The sequence below is a fragment of the Lottia gigantea genome (genome assembly GCF_000327385.1).
Source record: "Lottia gigantea unplaced genomic scaffold LOTGIsca_97, whole genome shotgun sequence".
Lineage (NCBI taxonomy): Eukaryota > Metazoa > Mollusca > Gastropoda > Lottiidae > Lottia > Lottia gigantea.
In genome coordinates this window covers 423,871-445,745 of record NW_008711143.1, presented here as the reverse complement: position 1 = coordinate 445,745, position 21,875 = coordinate 423,871, and the positions used below count along the sequence as shown (strand labels likewise).

The window sequence follows — 21,875 nt, the reverse complement described above, 5'->3', positions numbered from 1 at the left end:
GTTAAAATGAACCACTAGGGAACAGACACGACTGTTTACTAGGATGAATTAGGTGAAACTCAGTTAAAATGAACTACCAGGTAACAGACATATAACAACTGTTTACAAGAATGAATCGGGTAAATCTCACTTAAAATGAGCCACCAGGGAACAGACATAAAACAACTGTTTATTAGGATGAATCAGGTAAATCTCAGTTAAAATGAGTCACCAGTTAACAGACATATAACAACTATTTACAAGAATGAATCAGGTAAATCTCACTTAAAATGGGCCACCAGGGAACAGACATAAAACAACTGTTTATTAGGATGAATCAGGTAAATCTCAGTTAAAATGAGTCACCAGTTAACAGACATATAACAACTATTTACAAGAATGAATCAGGTAAATCTCACTTAAAATGAGCCACCAGGGAACAGACATAAAACAACTGTTTATTAGGATGAATCAGGTAAATCTCAGTTAAAATGAGTCACCAGGTAACAGACATATAACAACTGTCCATAAGAATGAATCAGGTAAATCTCAGTTAAAATGAGCCACCAGGTAAAAGACATAAAACAACTGTTTATTAGGATGAATCAGGTAAATCTCAGTTAAAATGAGCCACCGGGTAACAGGCATGAGACAACTTTTTACTAGGATGAATCAGGTAAAACAGCAACTTGGTGATTAGGAGATGCACATGGAGAGTGTGAAGAGTCTTTGAGCGTTGGACATGGTAACGTTGACAATAAACAAAAACGTGATATGCATTATCAAAGACTGTCCACGTGGGTATGATGGATAATTTATTAAGTGCATAATGATATATATCTATATATTAGTAATCTTAGATTCCATATAGCACTAGTCTTAAAAAAGTACAAAAAGACAATGGTCATTTCTTCATTTCTGATAGACCAATGGTCAGTGAAGTCAGGTAGGTCTTTTTTTAATGACCAGGTATATCGTGAGTAATCAAGACACATTAATAAGTCATATTGCCACGTTTCGTGTAGATATTGCGATCGGAAGTGATCGGGGTACCATGCAGCAATAGGGGTACTGTGGTATGACTTTAGCGACTGATTTAACATAGCATGGGTGTATGATCGGTCTGACAGTTGCTGTGAGTAATCAAGACACATCAATAAGTCATATTACAAGGTTTCGTGTCGATACCGTGATTGGAAGTGATCGGGGTGCGATACAGCGATAGGAACATAGTGGCATGACTTAAGCGATTGATTTTACATCAATGTACAAGTCAATGTACATTGTTGGAGTTGCTTCCTTTTAATAGTATTGTTCATACCAACAAGAGTTGTTTCCCTTCAGTTTTAATCAACATGGCTACCAAAAAAACAGTTAGTTTTGGCTCATTATGTTCCAACCTCCTAACCAGAAGTTTGCAGACTATTATATGGTGTCAGAAGTTGGTAACTGGTAAAAAATACATGAATTGACCGGTAATCGTAGTGAAAACTGGCGAAGATTTAAACTAGCATGGTAGTGTTATTTGACTCCTGCTGGATGGCAAACAGAAGGCTGGCCAATATAAGTCTTCACTACTCCTCACTACTCCTCAATTGCATAGGGGTTGATGCAAGAGAAGTATAAAACTCTTTTGTATGGAATGCTGAAGAAGATCAGATGAAGTTAGAGAAAATTATTGAAAAATTTGAGCAGTATTGTATTCCTAGAAAAAACATAACATTTGAGAGATACAAGTTTTTCACATGTTCTCAGAAGTCAGACCAGACAATTGATAAATATGTTTGTAAGTTACAGCAATTGGCAAAATCTTGTGAATTTGATAATTTGAAAGATAGTTTAATTAGAGACAGAATTGTTTGTAATAATAATGTAATTAATTTATTACGTTTGAAGGTCAGTGACCCAAAGAACATATATACAATAATGACACAAGTTAATAATTATAATAATAATTGTCATAATATACAAGTTTAAATATTCATTGCATGTAAATGTGCAATATTTACTTTTCTTATAACCACTTTTCAAATAAATACATAATGTAGTGTACAACTAGGAATATACAATGATCTAATTTACAATCGAAGATTAAATAAATATATAAACACATAAATCAAATTATAGAATTACAACATTTCTCATTTTCAGTGCATGATAAATAAACTTTGCAAGGGCAGTTCGACTATTTAGATCATTATTTGAAATGACATTATAAAAGGTTTGAGACATATATTGACTTATGTAGGTTTTACGAATTTCAGTGTAAAAAGTGCATTCGAGGATTACGTGGAACTCATTTTCGATTTTTCCCATATTACAAAGTTCACATTGTCTTTCTCTTTGCAACCATTGTTTAGTTGTGATAGTAGAGGATCCTTGGTTTAACTTTAGTATGTCTTTGATGTTCTTCCAAAATGTTTTTGGGTTATCAATATTAGATGTTATTTCATGTTGCAATTTGTAAGCGTGTTCCCTTTTTTGCGAGAGCGCAGACCTTTAAACTTTCACGAAGTCGTTGATAGGTATCAAAGTCAGAGTTTAGATTTGATTTCCTAAATATATTTAGGGAGGTGTGCTTATCTGCTTTCAAATTTTCATATTCTGAGTCAAACCATGCTGGCCGTTGTTTTTCTTGATGCCTTCGTTTGCCAAATGTTCTGGTACTGGCTCTGTAAATAATCTCATTAAAGATATTGACAATAGAATCTACATTTAGAGATATATCGTTGGCTTTTCAAACATGTCCATAGAATGATCATCTGCAATCAATGGATTTCCAATTGATTTTATGATTGTTTGTATTCATAATAGTCAGCTTCTGATTCGGTATTGTTGTGGTGTGTACAATAGCGCTAATTGTGAGAGACTGCTTAGAGATGATAAATTAACACTTAATTATGTCAAATCTAAGCCAAAACACAAATCAAAACAGAACTTCACGGAAACAGATAAAACTGAACAGTGTGGTATATGTGGTAATGATGCACATAATCATAAGCGAGGTGAAAATGACCTGCATCTGGTAAAAATGTCTTAAATGTGATCGTATGGGACATTTTACAGCTCAATGTAAAACAACCACAAGTCAAAACATGTTCACGAAATCGGCGCAACTAAAGATCATGCACCACAAGAATCAGATTTCTTTCTGAGCAGCTTCAAGATTCACATACGAAAGCTTGGGTAATGAATCTTGACATAAATGGTGCAGATATGAATATAACGGCAGTAGCAGCCACCACATGAACCTTCAAAGGTGAGCCTGAAAGCATATAGCGGAACCAACGTACCTGTAAAGGGACAAACAGAAGACACAATCACGTACAAAGGCAAGTCATACAAGACAGTATTCGCAGTTACACCAGACAACCACAGATCGATATTGGGAGATCGATGACTGTGAACGATTAGATCTTATACGCCGTATCTATGAGGTCAACGTAGATCAAGTCAGAGAATTCTCATACAGTTCACCAGGTAATCGCTCAGAATATGAAGATGTGTTTACCGGACTGGGCTGTCTACCAGGTGAACATAGCATTACAGTTGACAACAAAGTCAAGCCAATTATTGAAGCATGTCGCAAAGTTCCCTTTGCACTACATGAGCAGCTGAAAGTAGAGCTTGCCAGGGTGAAATCTCTTGGTGTCATCGCGGAGGTGACCGAGCCCACTGAATGGGTCAGTTCGATGGTGATCGTGCATAAGAAGCAGGGCAAGCTCAGAATTTGCTTTGCCTCGAGAAAACTAAGCTTGGCGATTCAGCGAGAACACAAACTTCCTACCAGAGAAGAGGTGATGTCACAGTTTGCAGGTGCTAAAATCTTCAGCAAGCTGGACGCTTCTTGTGGCTTTTGGCAAATGAAGCTTGATCAGAAAAGGTTCTATACTGACATTTAACGCGCCATCTCCGTCTCATTTGACATGATCATATGGGGTAATAACAAGTCACAACATGATAAGCGACTGAGAATGGTCCTTGAGAAGTGTCGAAATGTTAGGCTGAAATTGAATAGAGACAAGTGTGAAATCGGAGTATCAGAGCTAACTTCCCTTGGCTATTGGAAAGGAATGTTCAATGGTCATGGTTTCAACCTCAAGACAAGGCGTGGAATGATCTCCGAACCCCATGATATCTAGACAACCAGTTCTCAGATTCTATGACTCAAAACCAATCAAGATTTCTACAAATCCCGTAGCAATGAGACCACCAAGTGTCGATAGACTTGTTTGAGTCCAAAAGATTACATTGTTATCGCCGATTCATATTCTAACTCTCCTGAGGTGATTGCACTATAAAGTCAAACAAGTCAAGCTGTCACCAAAGTTCTCAAATCTACATTTGCAAGGCGTGGTATTCATGATGAGCTTTATAGTGATAATGGGCCATGTTTTGCCAGTGGTGGCTCAGTGAGTTATACGCTTGCTCGCTAACCTGAAGGTCCAGGGTTCAATCCCGGCATAGGTCGAGATAATACCTTTTTTTCAACCCGGTTTCCCCCTGTCAGTGATGCAGGTAAGAGGGGCTGACATGGAAAAAGCGTCTAGTCGTTCGGATGGGACAATAAACCGAAGCCCCGTGTGCTACAGGCTGTGCACGTTAAAGATCCCTCGACAGTTGGAAACCGAAAAAGAGCAGGCTAATGCCGCTGTCCTGGCAAAATTTCCCTCATCGCACCCTGCATGGCGTTTCCCGTCTTAATTAGCCCATATGGTGCAGAAAAGTAGGACGTAAAACTCCATTCATTTCATTTCATTTCATTTCATTTATGTTTTGCCAGTTCAGTACTTGGCAATTCAAACACATAACATCTAGTCCTAGGTACCCCCAGTCTAATGGGTTGGCTGAAGAAACTGTACAGACGGTTAAAAATATAATCAAGAAATGTACAGAAAGTGGAGAAGACCCTCATCTTGAACTGCTGGCATATCGCAGTACACCACTAGATTTTCGATTCTCACCATCACAGTTACTGATGAATCGTCGGCTGAAATCCAACCTCCCTCTGAAAACCTCCACTCAGAAAGTAACAGCTCACAAGTATGAAGCCAGAGAGTGACAGAAACGCTACTTTGACCAGACCAGAAGGCTGAAAGTGTTCCTTTACCCCAACTCCAGCCAGGCAGTAATGTCAGAGTTCACATTGACACTACGAATAATTGGAAAACTAAGGGAGAGGTAATCCAGGAAGTAGCACCACGTTCATACTTGCTGAAAACAGACATTGCTACTACCCAATCAGACTATCAGTGATCAGTCGACGCAACCTCCTACAGTTCTGATGCAACATCAACAACAGAAAGCTAACAACTCTGATGTCACAACAACCAGATCCGGCAGAGTGATAAATAGACCAGAGAGACTGATAGAAAATGACTGACATGTGTCGGACATAATTGAGATTATTTCTCAAGACTGTTCTGTTGACTTTAAAAGTTTTAACATTGTGTTAAGTTGAAGTTATGTCTACAAGTTTCATATTCATTCTGTGTATTCATTTATCATGTTGGCGAGTTAAAGCAAAGTCATGTCGTGTTCTTTTAATTTTTGAGTTGTAGCAGTATTGTTTTGTTTTATATACTTTTAACATGATTTAATTACACGAATTGATTGTCAAAATTATAATAATTCAGTTTACTAAAATAACTGTACACAAACAAAAAAATTGTTTGGAAATATTAATTCGTTATCATTCCCAAATTTTTGCACAGCCTTTGTCGGAATTTGAGTCCCGATTGTTAGGAACGTTCTAACCAAATTTTAAACCCACCGAGATTTCGACTAATTGACGGAAGAAATCTAGACGGAAGAAAGGATTCTTGAAACAGAGTACGGTGGCAAAGTGTTGATCTTAGTTGACCCAAGGGACAAATATTGTACGTATGGATGATGAACTAATATATTCAGATAACATGCAGCAAGTTGATTTACACTTTTTGTAGAAAAGGGTAAGTTTGTATCGATAGCGCCTTATTTTTGGTGGCAAGAAGCCAGTTTCTCAATATAGAATCTTGTAGGATGTACCCAGTATTAGGCCCGAAGTGGTTCGCAATGCAAGAAGTTGAAGATTCTCAAGGCATCCATCATCCTTTAGTAAGCAATTGTTCTATACCGACATCGTTGAAGTCTAATAGTTGTAGATTGAATAATTTGTATATTGTTTCTAAAGATTTCTAGTCAAGCGATATTTTAGTGAACGTAAACTGTCGATTGATTTCCTTGTTTTAGAAATGATGTGGTCGAAATGTTTGTTCCATTTGCCATCAGCGCTAAGGTTAATGGCTAGATGTTTGTGCTTTTCAGTCAAATATTGATTTGTTGTAAAGTAAAGTAGAAAAATTGGTGGATTGGTCTTTTTGCTAAAGGTGATGCTCTTAGATTTTTCGGGACAAAATATGACATTCCAAGTAAGTTCTTGCGCAGTCATTGATCTTATGCAAGTCTAGATGCAGTGTTCTCTGACAGTATGAGGGGTCGTGAATGACTACGTACATTGTGTCAGCAGCGAACAATTTAAGATGCGATTGAAAATCCTCTGCTATATCATTAACAAACACGAGAAATAGAAGTGGGCCTAGAATCCCTTTACATTTAACTAATCATTTGCGATTAGGGAGATCATCTTTGTCAAGAAGTAACAGGTTCGGTTATCGCAGTGGATTGAAGCTTGCAAACAAGACCATAATGTTAGACACGATCGAATTCCTTACTTAAATCGAAAAATATAGCTAGTTTCACGTCCCTTTACGGACTCGCAACATATTTAATGATAAATGTCGACTAGTTGGTAGGCACAGCTTCTGAAACCAGATTGCATAGGGACATTATTTGAAACAAAGAAGTTGTTAATGTATAATGTATTTGTACATGGAATTTCCATGACAGAATGATCAACAAGGCAATAGGTCTGTAGTTTGTTAGTCACCTGTTTTATATTTTCACTGCTACAGTCATTGCTGGTATCAAGTGAAATCAGGATATGTAGATAGGTTGTTCAATTACGAAATTGATTGGTGTTAGTTCAGATGGGTTTTGACCAGGGCTTGGAAGTTCGCATTTGATGAAACCACAGACGCGACATAAATGGTGTAGGAGGTTTATGATGCTGTGACTGAACTGCTACAAAAATCCATCTTTCCGAATATATCTGTGTTTGAGGATCCGATTTAAATAAATAGGTTTATAGTCCTTGCTTATATCTCCATAAAACAGAGCCTTTTTTTCTGTCTCTACACCAATCGAAACCTTACAAGTAGCTATTAGAGGCTGGAATAGAGGCAGATGTGTCGGTCTAGGATAAGTATAAGAAAAAGAAAAAAATAACAAAAAAGGTATGACAAAATGTCGCTGTAGGTACATAGGTAATATGTATTACAAGTGTTAAACCGCCTAACCGGAAGCAAGCAATGTGCGCAAAGATATGCTTTATTCGTAGATTCACGACAATCCACTGAAACTGGAATTTTCAAAACAAATAACTGCTCACCAACCAATGTTTAAGTGAAACAATAATTCCTATATAGGAAAATCTCGTGGTATAATGGTACACAACTTGAGTTATCAAACATTCATTCTGACCACAGTTAACTTATGTTTGCAAAGGACACTAATCGATGTTTATTATTCTCGAAGGTTCATATAAAATTGTTCTTCCACAGGGAACCTCGAAATGTAAATTCAAATGTATTGTAGTTATTTTGTTTCATTTTGAAGTGTCAATGTTTTTTCCCTATGAATCCAGATCACCATCATAATATATGGCTACTTTTCGAAAACTATAAGCCTTATTAAAGATTTCGTCTATGGCAGTGATCAATGTCGGTTAACTATGTTCGTGTCTTGTTAAATTATGAAATAACAACCATGATGCTGCACTGTTTTGTTGCTATCGAAAGACTACGTGGTATAAATGTTATATACAAACATATCTTACATACCAAATACCACTTATTAAAATAGTCATTGTCGCTTATTTTTAACTTATATTTCGAGCCCAACACTCCCACCAAAATGAATGTATGAATAATTAAATAATTGTATGAATGAACAGAAATTTATTCTCAGAGACTATGGACGTCTTTATTTAAGCAAACCGTATCACACAGATCAGGGTGTGTATTTATATTGGCACCTACGAGTTGCCTACAATACACATTTATATGAGCGAACTGCCAAAGCGCTTATCCAAATGGACAAAATCGTGGCTCATATTATTTTTACCAGCGTTGGAATTTTCCAACAGTGAAAGATCTGAAGAAAATTGCATTCCATGCGTATATTTAATTATTGAAATAATCTGTGTATTGGTAAGTAAACAACTTGATACTAAATCAACTCGATACGAGACATGCAACTCGGTTATGCCGTTGGTCAGTTATTTAAGGCGATTTGATTTATATCACGTGTTGATAATGATTTGCTTAAATAAAAAGCCTTATGATTTCTTGCCATGATGCTTGTAGGGAAATAGAAAAAAGGAAGTTGGAACACCTTTTTAATACTTAAGACATGTTTCAAATAAAAAATTTTATATAAAATTTTTGTTTAAGATAAAACATTGTGTATAAACTTGTCGTTTAAAATGTCTTAATTTGCACCTTTAAGTCCTTTAAGCGTAGGCATACCCGTATACCCTTAACAAAACATTCTAAAAAGTTCATTAAAGCCAAAATGAACCTTTCAGGTTGTTTATTGATGCATTAAATATAGGTTAATTCTAAACATTTGATAGACCAAAGTAAAATAGTTATTGAATATCACAGTATATAACTAGGGATCATATTTATTGATCAATCCACTCAACCAGAACTATATATTAACATAAAATAACGTATATTACTAGTTTCTTATATTACATGTACTTATATTTTCTTGCAATCCATGTATCTTTAATGAAACAGTTTGGAATGTCGGTAGCAGTAATAAGTACAAAAAAATAGTTGCTTGAATGATTATACTATTCACACTTTTCAATGGCCCCTCCTTGTTTTATTATCACTCACATGTGACGATATTACACAATCATAATTTTTAGCCGTGAGAGTCGTATTGTAATACGATCTTCACAAAGGATATAATGGGCCCACAATCATGTACACAATAGTCAGGCTATATTTATATCATCAATGCATACCGGATAACTGTGAGATAAAAGATGTGCTATATTAAAGTGTAAAGCCCTCTCATAACAAAGCACAATAGCGAATACTTTTAAGAAAAAATAATTCAACAAACATAGTACACAGTATAATATTGAAAGAGTCACATTTCTATATCCACTTCACATAAATGTTAATTTTTCGATTCGATTTCCTGAACAAAAGTAAAATATTCAAACTGAAATGTTATCATTGGTCTAAGATTTCTCTGTCTAATCTGATTTTAGCCTTTAGTAACTCAGCTGAAAATCAGATTAGGTTACACCAATTGATGAAATTGGTCTAATCAGGCAAATTTTCGCAGTCGTAAGGTTGCAGATTGTGTAGAATTTTCGGTAACTTCCTCGACAAAACACGTAGGATTCGTGACCGAGATATTTTTTCGAATTTTGTCTTGAATTTGTGTGTTTCCAAGAGTTCCAAAGTAAAAGACCATGGTTCCTATTTCCTACACTAAAGGTTATTCAAATTCATATCAGCGGATAATTGATAACCTATCATATATAAATGCAAATCGGCACTCTTTCACTCACATCGAGTCAAACAAAGAACCATACAGCCTAATAAGGGTTGTATGGAGACAAGACCTCTGCCAAAAACATAAATCGTTACAGTATGCTTAAACAATTTCTGAATAGTGATTCTGAGATCACCACCCGTTTGTGTTTTGCCTACACCTTAAATACTCCAGATATAATTTGTGCAGTTAAATATAGGACACTGTGACTTTATGCTTTTTTTTTTCAATTTACGTGTAGCCATTTATTTAGTATATTACGATGAATCCTACTCATGTGACATTGAAATTATAGCATACACAAAATACAGCCTGCCAAAATATTTCACATAAATTGGACTTCATTATTTCAATAAATTCGGAATAGTAGAGCGTAAATTAGATAACACTGTACTAAAATTTATAAGTTCTGTAAGTATAATATGATTCTCTGTGACGTTGTAGAAAATTGTTGAAATATCTAGTATATATTTGTAAAATAGTTGGTCAATTGCCAATTATATTTCCTATCTTTCTAGACCGCTATGTTTATCATACATGAAATATGAACGAATTTTAGTGATTGATATGTCAGATAGTGATACTGTTCACTTTGATATACAAGATAACAGTTCTGACATGCTTAATTAGCGGACCGGAGTGCATAACGTGGAAAAGCGAAAATTGTTCAGAAAAGGCCTCGTGAGCTGCTCTGTCATCTGTATGCTCTCTCTTCATTAATCACTGTAGCATTTCAAAAACATCTCATCAGGTCTAACACTCAGCAACATGATGATATCGATCAATTGGCAATCTGTGGTTGACTGGATGATCGTCAAGTCCGTCTACTAATTTACAGAATTCAAATCCAGCTTTTTTCCCGTCAGATAGAATATGCGTTCTTGACGACTGCTTTTCTAGTTGTGTTCAGGTCGACCAAGTTAAGTGATTGATGCCAGTGGTGTTTACTAGTTGATGAAAATCACAGATTTCAAGGAATACCGTCGACCGTGTTTGGCAAGACCGTTTTCCAAGGGACAATTTTTACGGGCGAGGCAAAATTATTCATTGCAATTCAAAGCGTGCGAAAATTTTGATTTCCACAGTCAATGAAACTTATTGATGACATTATCGCTGTTTTGACGTCATCGCCGAAGCGAAAAAATGGTGGCTTTCAACTGAGACGAAGGCGAAAAATCGAGAAGGTGGTCAGTGCCACTTGACAATTCCCTGCTCAGTCAAAGACACTTAGGGATCAAAAATGATGTCGAATTTTCTTTTTTTCCCATTAAATACAGTTATTCAATGTGATGAGAAACGCCATTTTTTGAGAAATGGGGTTAGGACGATCGAAATATTGCCCGGTCTATCAACTTGTTAAGACGCTTCTACTTGATTCCGAGTCTTCTGTCGGTGGCCGACGTCTGGTTAATTCAATTCGAAAGGAACAAATTCAAAATACAACATAAAGAGACTTGACATTGTTGGCAAAATCACTATCGAGAAAATTAACTAATAGTTGCGAAGATGTAGAGTTCCAGCTTTCTTATGCCAAGGACCAAGGTGTTGCAAAATTGTCATTTTGGCGCAACCGTCATCGTGCATACAAGATGCACCATTCTCTGATGTAGAAGCACATGTTATAAAATCTCATTAGTATAATTATAGTACAGTTTTCTGGTAACTGGCATAGAATTCAAAAAGTGATCCACATTCGGTCAATAATTGCTCTCCAACACTGTATTTCATTTCATAAAGTCGCAAATAAATATTATGGTACTCTGTCCCTAATTCGAACTCGACTATTCTTGTTTACTATTGAAAAACCGTAAACGATGCCTATATAAATAGTTGATGGAAACGGTCAGACCAGATTTCAACCACAAAAAATCTCTGTGGAATGTGCTGAAGTAATCCGATACCAGTTTGTTCTGTAGTTAAAGGTTAAATTATTTTACCGAAGAACCTTAACCTTTCCACCTAATCTTTGAAGTTGGTTGATTTTTTCTTTTCTCCTGGAGTAAACAGCAGACGACGTTGTTATATTTATATATGTAACACATGTATACCAGAGCATAGCATTGAGATATGTATTGAATGGCCATAGTTCATCCGTTAAGCGTAAGGGTGTCTTTGATGAGTCAACTCTCAAGACCTGTAACCTTATTAGGCACCACCGCTCTTTTATAGAAATGTGTCTGAAAAATATGACAGACCGTTATAAGAAAATATCTATATCAAGCTTCTTGTTCAAGTTTTGAGACTGACCTAACATAATGCATTATCTGAGGGTTCTATAGAAATAACAGGAACTAGACAGGGTGTATTGATTCTGGATTTATAATTCATTATGTTAAAGTAACTCAAGAATGTATATTGGTTATATATATACACTGAAGTTCCTGGTGTTTCACCCTCCTATTTCTAAACGTACTTCAATTAATCTCTCAAACTGATCAAAATAAGATCATTAACGATGAAATTTGCCTTGTATACTTTTGTTTTATGCACACTCCGTCTAATAACATGTTGAAGTTGAGTAATTATTTTCATAATTTTTTCGCAGGATTGTTTCTAACGAAATTAGACATTTTGTTCAAATGGGGCCCTTGAAGTTGCATGATTGAAAGTCTCTGATCTTTTTGAAAGTTGAGATTTAGATTATTTTAGATTGCACAATATATTTATTACAGAAAATTATAAGTCGCAGTAAACACGAATGTTGTGATATGGTTATTAACACTTAAAAGGTAATTTACAAATAAAAGAAACTTGTTTATGACACACATCTGATTTTTCTAAAGTGTAAAATGACAACATCATTATTTACAGAAAGTTCAAGTTGACATAATTTTAAGTACAGTAAATTTTGTAAAATCTGATAGATATGCTGTTCATTTATCTTTATTTCTTATAAATAAATTTACAAGATAGAGCTAATAATAGATTATTCAGCTGACGCCATCACCCTATTCAAAAGAAAATGGTTTGTGGTGATCTTTTATATTTATTTGTTTACTTTTCCTTTTTCTTTAAGACCTTGTATAAACCTGAATGGAAAGTTATATCTGGCAGCTTTAAATTATACTAAGTAAGTATGCTGACGATTAGAGACTGCACCAAGAAATGTGAAAGTAATTGAATTGTAATAGATGTATACGCCATGAAAGACGTTTCATTTCATTTTAAAGCATTTTATCTTGGGTTATTTCATGTTCCTTTAACAACGGTACGATGATTATGTATATACATCCATTTATAGATGTGGATAAACATCGTATCGTTGCTAAAGGAACATGGTGGATAAACATCGTATCGTTGCTAAAGGAACATGGTGGATAATCATCGTACCGTCGTTTAAGGAACATGGTGGATAACCATCGTACCGTTGTTAAAGGAACATGGTGGATAAACATCGTACCGTTGCTAAAGGAACATCATGGTTGGATAAATATGGAGTTTTATGTAGATATCAGTTGACGAGATCGGCACTTATACATAATATGTCGAATATACCAATATTTCAAGTTCCCTTGCCCATAGCTTTCACTAAAATATATGACTTTTCATTTCGCGTTGGTATTGGCGGATGACAGTACCATGATATAACGAAAATATTTCCGGAGTAAAGAACTAGACCGAGTATTTAATGCATGCCCTAAAGCTTCCAACCACGATTGATATAGGGTCAATGGTAGATATATATTCCATATTTGGAAGTAAAAAGCCTTAATTATTAAAGTAACTGGCAATGAGAAGGGGTCAATGTAAAGATACTTAAATTATCATGTCAAAAAGGCAACTAATACAAAGACAAGTTTGTAATATTTACAACCATTCTTTAATAACACTCTACACAACAAATAATCAACAATATATACCTTCACAACTTAATAGATTCGACAAAAGCGAACCATGCTCTGAAGGTAGTACCAACCTAAATTCTACATTTACAGAGTTGTCCTCTCTGATAGAATTAATGACACCCCAATAAACGTTACTTACACTTAATTTTATGCGTTTAGGGTTTTGATAAACACATATTTTCTACTGTATACTAAATAAAATAATGTTCGACATTATCAATGAAGTAAAGTTTGGTTTGTAAATTCAGGAATCAAGTACAAAATACAGTTTGTTTTATAGTTGTACATAAACACAACATAAAAATCACATTAAATAGTCTCTAAAATATAGCTAATTATAAAATAGTATTCAAATATAAATTCAAAAAAATCTGATTCAAATACAACATTCATTTTCTTCCTTGAGTGGCATTTGGTAACTGGGGATAAATAACTGGACACGATTATATGGTTAACAATTACCTTAATAAATAACTTGCTTGATAAAGACGAAAGCATCATCAAAGTAATTGTTATCCATAAAATTGTGTCATTCATTCATTTGTACAGTGGATCGCAACCAGAAAAAATAGAGTTTATTCAAACATATTGATCACAATCATCGTTTTGCACGAAAATAGCTTTGCATGGCAGAGGTTTCTGAGGATTATTTATGGATGAAGAACATTTTAAAACTTTTACTGACAAAAGTACAACTAATAACCCTGCAGTACAACAAACGGAAAACCGTAAATGGTCTCCTTTAATTTTCAGACAGAATCAAAATAATGCATTATGGAGATATTGGAATTCAATAAGCTTCCCTTGTATATAATAAATAAATGGATTTCTTGGAATCATATTAAAATAACAAAGACGTGACGACAAATATTTCTTTTCACCTTAACTTGTCGCCTATTTCAAAACAAGATGATTTCTGAATATTTTTATTTGAAACTGTATCAATATTTATCTCCGTACAGTTACGAGCGAATGGTGTATGTATTATCCAGATTACACTACAAGCCTTAAATGGATTTTAAAGAATTTTTCTAGATTTTTTTTTGTGTATCGGGGATACTGATAGCATCAATTTACACCATTCAAATTTTAAATCAGACGTGTTTAGTTTCTAAAATTCCACTAAAACAAAGTGTTTGATGACGTCACTATTCGATAAAAGCATACTGGAATAGAGCAAAATGATTCTACCTCTTTACAATCCCTTTAAATCTCGGTCCATCTAGAATATATGACTAAAAATATTACATTAAATAATTATCACAATCAGACGTCTAGTTACTGATTAATGTTTATCCTAATTACCAGATGAATCATAATGAAATAATCTAAATAACTGACAGTCCAGTGTACAGACTAAATCGCTTATTAATCACACTTCTTAATTAGTCCAATGAACGATATGCAATATTTTAATATTGTTACTGACTGATATAATATAATTACCATGCAATATGCTACTATTATCATACTTTAAATAATGAACATGGGTCAATATTGTCTTTACAATGTCCAGCTATTACGAACAGCGCCTGATACCTTGACTGCATTAGGCTCTTTTCTAGTATCAAGGAAGTTTTTGAATGTTGCCATTTGTTTGGATTGTAAGCTACCGAATACAACCAATTAGATACCTCGACAGAAAAACTGTAAACCATAGTGTATACATTCTTTATGTCGAGGGCTCTGGTTGGCTATATTCATTCGTTAGCATACAATCCAATCCAATCGCTCTATTCCATGATACAAGAAAGGAGCCCAATTAAGTCAATATATTAGAGTTCGTTCGCAGTTCGTAATACCTTGACACTATGAACATGATATAAAAACGTTTGCTCCAGAGGCCTCTACCAAGTCAAAAGATCTAAATTGACACGCCCCCTGTCTGTATCAGTCGTAGCGGGTTCGTTGTGGGTAGTGGGACCGCAATGTGGTCGCATAGGTCGCGGTATGTTTGTGAGTTTGTCATAATGACTTTTTCTCGCGTTCTCATAACGTATCTTTTCTAGTCGCCGTGATATTTCATATGGTCATCTTTCAGATTTTTTTATAACAAATATAAAGGATTAGCGGTCGTAAAATATTTGATGTGTTATCAGTATTGGCATATTGCTCATAGAATAGAAATAGCATTACGAAATTCACTATGTTGGCAAACAACTCCCCCATTATATCAAATAACCGCCCTCGCGTTACATGATATCGTTGCTGCCTATGGTATATTTGAGTGACTCAATACAAGTGCATTAGAAGTATACATACAATATCAGAGAAAATCTATAATGGCATTTTCTCCAGGAATAATCAAAGAATTTAAAGGTCAACCTGACATCAGACATACAGTCTTTTTAAAATCCCATGTCATTTCAATTCTATATCAGGCATTTTTATTCATATCTTGACTAGAATTCCAGTAATATGAATTCTAAGCAATATGCCATGGCACACCTTATGTTATGGGATCATTTATATGCCAGTTAATAACATTGTGTAATAAATAATGGTATGAAATAATATTATGGTATGTTTAATAATACGTTATATATTCTATGTAACAATAAACCATGGCCGATTTCAACAGTTTTTTTGTCATACAATTTTAAAGGAATAATACCTCTTATGATGATGTATTAATTATACAGTCTTATTAACTGATGATCATAATATTTATTACATAGTACTAGGGTGTATTGAGATAAGTGTTATTAACTGATGAACATAATATTTATTACATAGTACTAGGGTGTATTGAGATAAGTGTTATTAACTGATGAACATAATATTTATTACATAGTACTAGGGTGTATTGAGATAAGTGTTATTAACTGATGAACATAATATTTATTACATAGTACTAGGGTGTATTGAGATAAGTGTTATTAACTGATGAACATAATATTTATTACATAGTACTAGGGTGTATTGAGATAAGTGTTATTAATTGATGAACATAATATTTATTACATAGTACTAGGGTGTATTGAGATAAGTGTTATTAACTGATGAACATAATATTTATTACATAGTACTAGGGTGTATTGAGATAAGTGTTATTAACTGATGAACATAATATTTATTACATAGTACTAGGGTGTATTGAGATAAGTGTTATTAACTGATGAACATAATATTTATTACATAGTACTAGGGTGTATTGAGATAAGTGTTATTAACTGATGAACATAATATAATTTATTAGATAGCGTTATTAACTGATGAGCACAGTATTCATTACACAGTGTTTTTAACTAGCTTACATGTGATCAATAGTTATCTACAACAAACTAAGATTATCAAATTATCAAAATAGATAAGTTATTCATAATCAAAGATATATTAAACTATTTTTCTCATTAAGATGTCATTTTCATCTGGACAAAGTGATATTCATTAATAATAATAATAAAAGAATTGCATTCCAAACAGTCTTATTTCTACTGATGTAGAGTAATCATCATAAGTGTACCAATAAATTTACGTCTCACCATGATTACTAATTATTATCAAGGTCAAGGGTCATATTTTGGGCAATTTATTCTCAAGTCTGAGAAAATAAAAATCTTTGAGATTAAAGAGTTATATAGAACATGTTCATTAGCCAAATAACAAAACCCACATAGGTCTTATGATAATCTTTTTTTGTACAGATATTTAGTATGGTTTTACAGACACAAGAAGGAAAAGCTTGTAACACTGACCTTTGAGGACATTAGGGAAATATACAAGTTACAATATCACAATGTATTCCTTGTTTTATAAGATATATCAAGACATCATCCAAAAAAATTTCAATATCATGGTTATATTTTAGAAAAATTATCACCTAATGAAAAGAACAGAGGCTATGATTGAAGTAAAAGGGTTGTAATCTTGAACGCAAATAACTAATTTGAGGTGAAACATAAGACTCCCTTTTCTGTTTCATATTTCCTGTTCTACTTCCTATACACAGTAGGTAATGGTACCACCAGTTTGCTCATGATCTATATATATAGTTTAACAATGATTCATGGAAAGATCCTAGTACACTTTATATATGATATTTATAACTTACAAACATAATACAAGGATAAGGGTACACATTGTCTTGTGACTAAAAACCTGATATAATGTTTTTAATATTAATGCATTTAAATTTTTATTTGTAAATAATATTCTATTACTGGTACTCCTTTTGCATAAATTTCATAAGACTTATTTCTTACTAATTTCCATCTCAACAGGGCAGTTTAGCTCCTCAGATTCCTAATCCCAGAACCACTTCAACAGACTACAATTTGAGACATAATCTATGATGGTGTAAATCTCAACAACTTTCAATCACCAGCCAAGAAGCACAACATCAATTCAAGAAAATATTTTCCAATGTAGTTAGAAGATCCATCGAAAGACTAAAGCACATCCAAATAAATTAAGAGGTATACATATAAAAACAATACTTTGGTCCCTTCCTATCTTTCATTTCATGACTTTTGGGTTAAGATGGCCCCTAAAGTTAAAACACCTATTGCCCCTGCTGCAAATCCACAAATCTTACGAAAAGATGTCCAGGGGCTATCATTTCTCCTTTCAGGTTCTCTGTCGTAAAATGCAACAAATCCTTGCTGAAAATAGAAAGACATGAGATGGAATCAAGACATATGAAAAGAGTACTATGCCTCTTGCATATCAAGGACCATTCAGACAAAGGCTTATATTAAAATATAATTTTAGACTTTTCACCTATTTTAATCACATCATAATATGAGTCAAGGCAAAGCTGGATACAATTCCACAGACAAAATTGTGTATGATAGAAAATATGCATGTGTAGAAGAGGAAAGAACGTTCACGGGTGCCAAAAAGATGACAGCAAATTATATTTCAAATACCGGTACCCTTGATTACTGATGTTGATTGATGTATAAGATTTATTGTAAAGAGCAGTCAAAAAGTGAGACATGTGCCTGAGGAGAACGGGGGGAACAAGTCGTTGCATGAACCTTTAACCAGTGATTGTTGTTCCACATAACTGTGCCTATACATGAGACTAGGTCACAGAATATTTTTTTAAAGATTAAGGCATCCCCTCACGAACTACTAGAAAAATATCTAAGCAATGTGGTCTCATATCTGACAATAGGGTATAATGGAAAATGATAACTGGAACTATGCAGGTAAAATAACTTAGATTAAGAACAAAGGTCAAAAGGGCAACCCATTAAGGTAATACTAAATTAGCTGGGGAACAAAAATAGACAAAGCTAAAGGTGTGTTAACCATCTGTCAATTCCACATGGCTGATCTAGCACTTTGTATTTTAGAAAGACTACCCCTAAAAACTCTAACAGACAAAGAAACTATTTACCCATGAGTTGTGTGAATCTATCCATGGCTTTAAATCATTATCACAGTATGTAGTAACCCAGTCCACGACATTATCCACCACATGAGGCATATTATTTTCAACACATTGTACACATATTGAACCTCCAAATGTAAACAATGCTACAATTCGTCCCCAATTCACGCCATCACTAAATAATTCACTCACAACCGATCTGAAAGTCTGGTAAGCTATTCCTGGAGTTATTTCTAATTGATTTACCATGTCCTCGAATTGAGACCTATACCTATCTTCAAATTCATCAGCTAAACTTCGCATAGTTAAGCAAATCCTACTCGGCCCACCCTCGATCATGGGTCCATTTTGCCATCTATGGCCATTTTTTCTCAATCTGTAACTCACATAGTCTTGGACAATATTCCTTGACAATTCGTCATCCATCCTAAACGTGTTTCATTCACCTCTTACCAAAACTTCCACCCATTCCGACTAGTGATAGATAATGTATGCAGATTTTTTTCACAAGAAATAATTAGATCTACGACCACTCACAACAACAGTTGGCCACAATAAAGGTCAAGGCTATTACATCTCGAATAACCAGACACTTTCTCAATGGAAATAACCATCGTGGTGGTCGTGTCAGAAGAGAGGCTAATGGAATATGATAATCAGCCGGTATGCAGTTAAATGTGTTATTGCGAAATGACAATTTAGACCTTTTTAGAAAACCACATTCATGTTTTCCGAAACGCAGTTGAACCATTTCAAAATGAGTCAATAGTCGGTCATGTATTTGTGGAATGCTATAGCCCTTCATTTAAAATAAAATAGGCCTGTTTCAATTTGATCGTTATAAACACAGCTTTTATTTGAAATCAATATTAGTGATTATTAATTTTTTTAATCAATCCTTAAAGACCAAAAACATTCAATTTTTTCATCAGTAGACTTACCCGGTGTCAATCCCTCTATAATCCAATAATCCATAAAACTATAAGTAGGGTCCCCAATGGGCCACGGTAAGTAGGCTAATAATTCAATAAACTAAGCACGGTACTTTTGAAACATGTTTCATTATTTTTTTTTTTAGTTTAATTGATACATCATCTTATTCTATTCTTTAGTTATGGCACCTGGTAAGTCCTGGTACTCTTACAGGCCAAGAATATAAATTTTAAGTCCATTCTAATATAGGCCTATAGTATTCCTTTAATTAAATTGGCACCGTACGTGTTCATCATGATCACAGCAAAACAAATGTGTCTATTTCATACTAGGTACAAGGCCTATATACTAGTAGGCCTAAGTGTATATTGAGTAAATTAGTGGGTTAAACATCCTATTTAACCTATGGTAGGTAGGGCTTAGCCTGTGTACTTGATCGCAGCAATATTATCTGTCCATCCATTTGGTTACACATGTATACATTTTAACAATTTTACATCGAAATTTTTGTTAATTGTTCAGTAGCTTCTGTCTTGTTTTTTTTTATGTCTATCCGTAGGCTAAATGTCAGACATGACATGAGACGACTGGTCAATGTAAATTAAAGAGATTATTTATATATTTTTTAACGCATGTTATACAATTTACTAAATACTAAGACTTTTAGTGGCGCATAGATATTCCCGATATGGAAGGGAATGATAAACTAGATGAACCAACACTCAGAAACATGAAACAGGGCCCAAAATCACATAACCATCCATCTCCATGGAGAATTTTAATACCTAAGCATGTACATTTTATACATGTCGCAATGAAATAATCCTTTACATTTTTTTTTTTTTTTAAAATTCATTTAGTGTTCAAAGGGAGATAATTTTGAAATAGTTTAGCCTACGACTGGTTGGAATACAAAATCTGATCGTAAACAAACCAGCTCTTTTAACCTACATTATTTTATACTATCAGCTCTGAAAACTGCATCTTATTATTCAATCTGTGGCGGTGGCTCGATCAGGCGTCACCGAGTTAGAAATCAAGATCGACTGAAGTATCGGATAAGATAATTTACGCCCACTGGCAGCTTTGATTTGAATAAAACAAAGTTTTGTCAAAATCCGGCAAGAATCATGCCTTTTAGTGTTTAAGAGCTAAAATTTGAAAGCGTTTTCAAGGACGAGTTATTTTCAATAACTGCTATGAAACATTTTTTTTTATTTTGATACACAAATTTTAATCAATACTCTAAAGAATCGATCAATTGGGCAAAAAAGTCTTATAAGCGACTCCAAAATCAAACTCTTAAAAAATACTCGCAAATATTGGTGGTTTTAAAAAATTCTGACCCTATTTCGACTTCTGGTATTGATGCAGATATGATAGTTGACCCTCCAGCTTCTCCACCTAAACATGCTCAACCACCTACCAACCAACCAATAGCATCCTCCCAAAAGCGACAGAGATCACCTACTTCCTTACCTAGTACTTCTACTTACTCACAACCAACTCCAAGCAAAAGAACCAATACCACCAATTTACCATCCTCCCCTTTTACTCCAATCTCCAATTCTGTTAGACCTCTACCTACAAGTTCACCTGCTACCCCATCAAGACCTAGATCCAACCCCGAAACTCCAAGATCATCAGCCAATTCTACTTTCCGTCGACGTCTAAGCTTAGGTTCTAAATCACCAAACCATCCTCGTCGTCATGATTGTAACAAGAACAAATCAACATGGGCACTCCCTGAAGTAACCAAACCAACCATTATCATAGGATCTTCAAATATTTCCCGAATTCCAGAGGTCAACCAGGACACCCAAGCTGAATCTTATCCCGGATTAACCACATCATCGATATCCTTACAAAGATTAATCCAACATCAATACCATCCAAAGTCCTTCTCCATATTGGCCTCAACAACAAGAATGAACCAGGTGAATCCATCCAAAGATGCTGGAATTGTTATCCCTCGCCAAAACCAAATTCCCATCAGCCAACGTATTCGCCACCTAGATACCAGTTTCTTCCATCCTCCAACGCCAGAGACCAAATTTAGCCGCCAACTTACGAAAATTCAACGACCTTCTTTTTCATAA

At 34.5% G+C, this 21,875-nt stretch overlaps 2 protein-coding genes across 2 annotated transcripts; one reads left to right on the top strand and one right to left on the bottom strand.

Annotated features, from left to right (window-relative positions):
* Positions 1-13,454: 13,454 nt before the first annotated feature.
* LOTGIDRAFT_198249 (hypothetical protein) lies at positions 13,455-19,347 on the bottom strand. The gene is made up of 3 exons (XM_009068991.1): positions 18,850-19,347; positions 16,685-18,106; positions 13,455-16,336 (listed from the first exon to the last, which is right to left on the bottom strand). The coding sequence occupies exons 1-2, from the start codon at positions 19,267-19,269 to the stop codon at positions 17,966-17,968; spliced, it is 561 nt and encodes a 186-aa protein (XP_009067239.1). The 5' UTR covers positions 19,270-19,347; the 3' UTR covers positions 13,455-16,336; positions 16,685-17,965.
* A 1,805-nt stretch (positions 19,348-21,152) lies between these two features.
* LOTGIDRAFT_170347 (hypothetical protein) lies at positions 21,153-21,875 on the top strand (the record flags this gene model as incomplete). The annotated part of the gene is made up of 1 exon (XM_009068990.1): positions 21,153-21,875. One exon carries the CDS (start codon positions 21,153-21,155, stop codon positions 21,873-21,875), a length of 723 nt encoding a protein of 240 aa, XP_009067238.1.

What these genes read in the sequence shown, in the direction of transcription:
- LOTGIDRAFT_198249 (XM_009068991.1), bottom strand. Translation starts at nt 19,269, where the DNA reads ATGGATGACGAATTGTCAAGGAATATTGTCCAAGACTATGTGAGTTAC. An exon ending in TAGATTCACACAACTCATGG is followed by an intron (nt 18,107 to 18,849) that starts GTAAATAGTTTC and finishes TTCTATTTTCAG; the next exon opens with CAAGGATTTGTTGCATTTTA.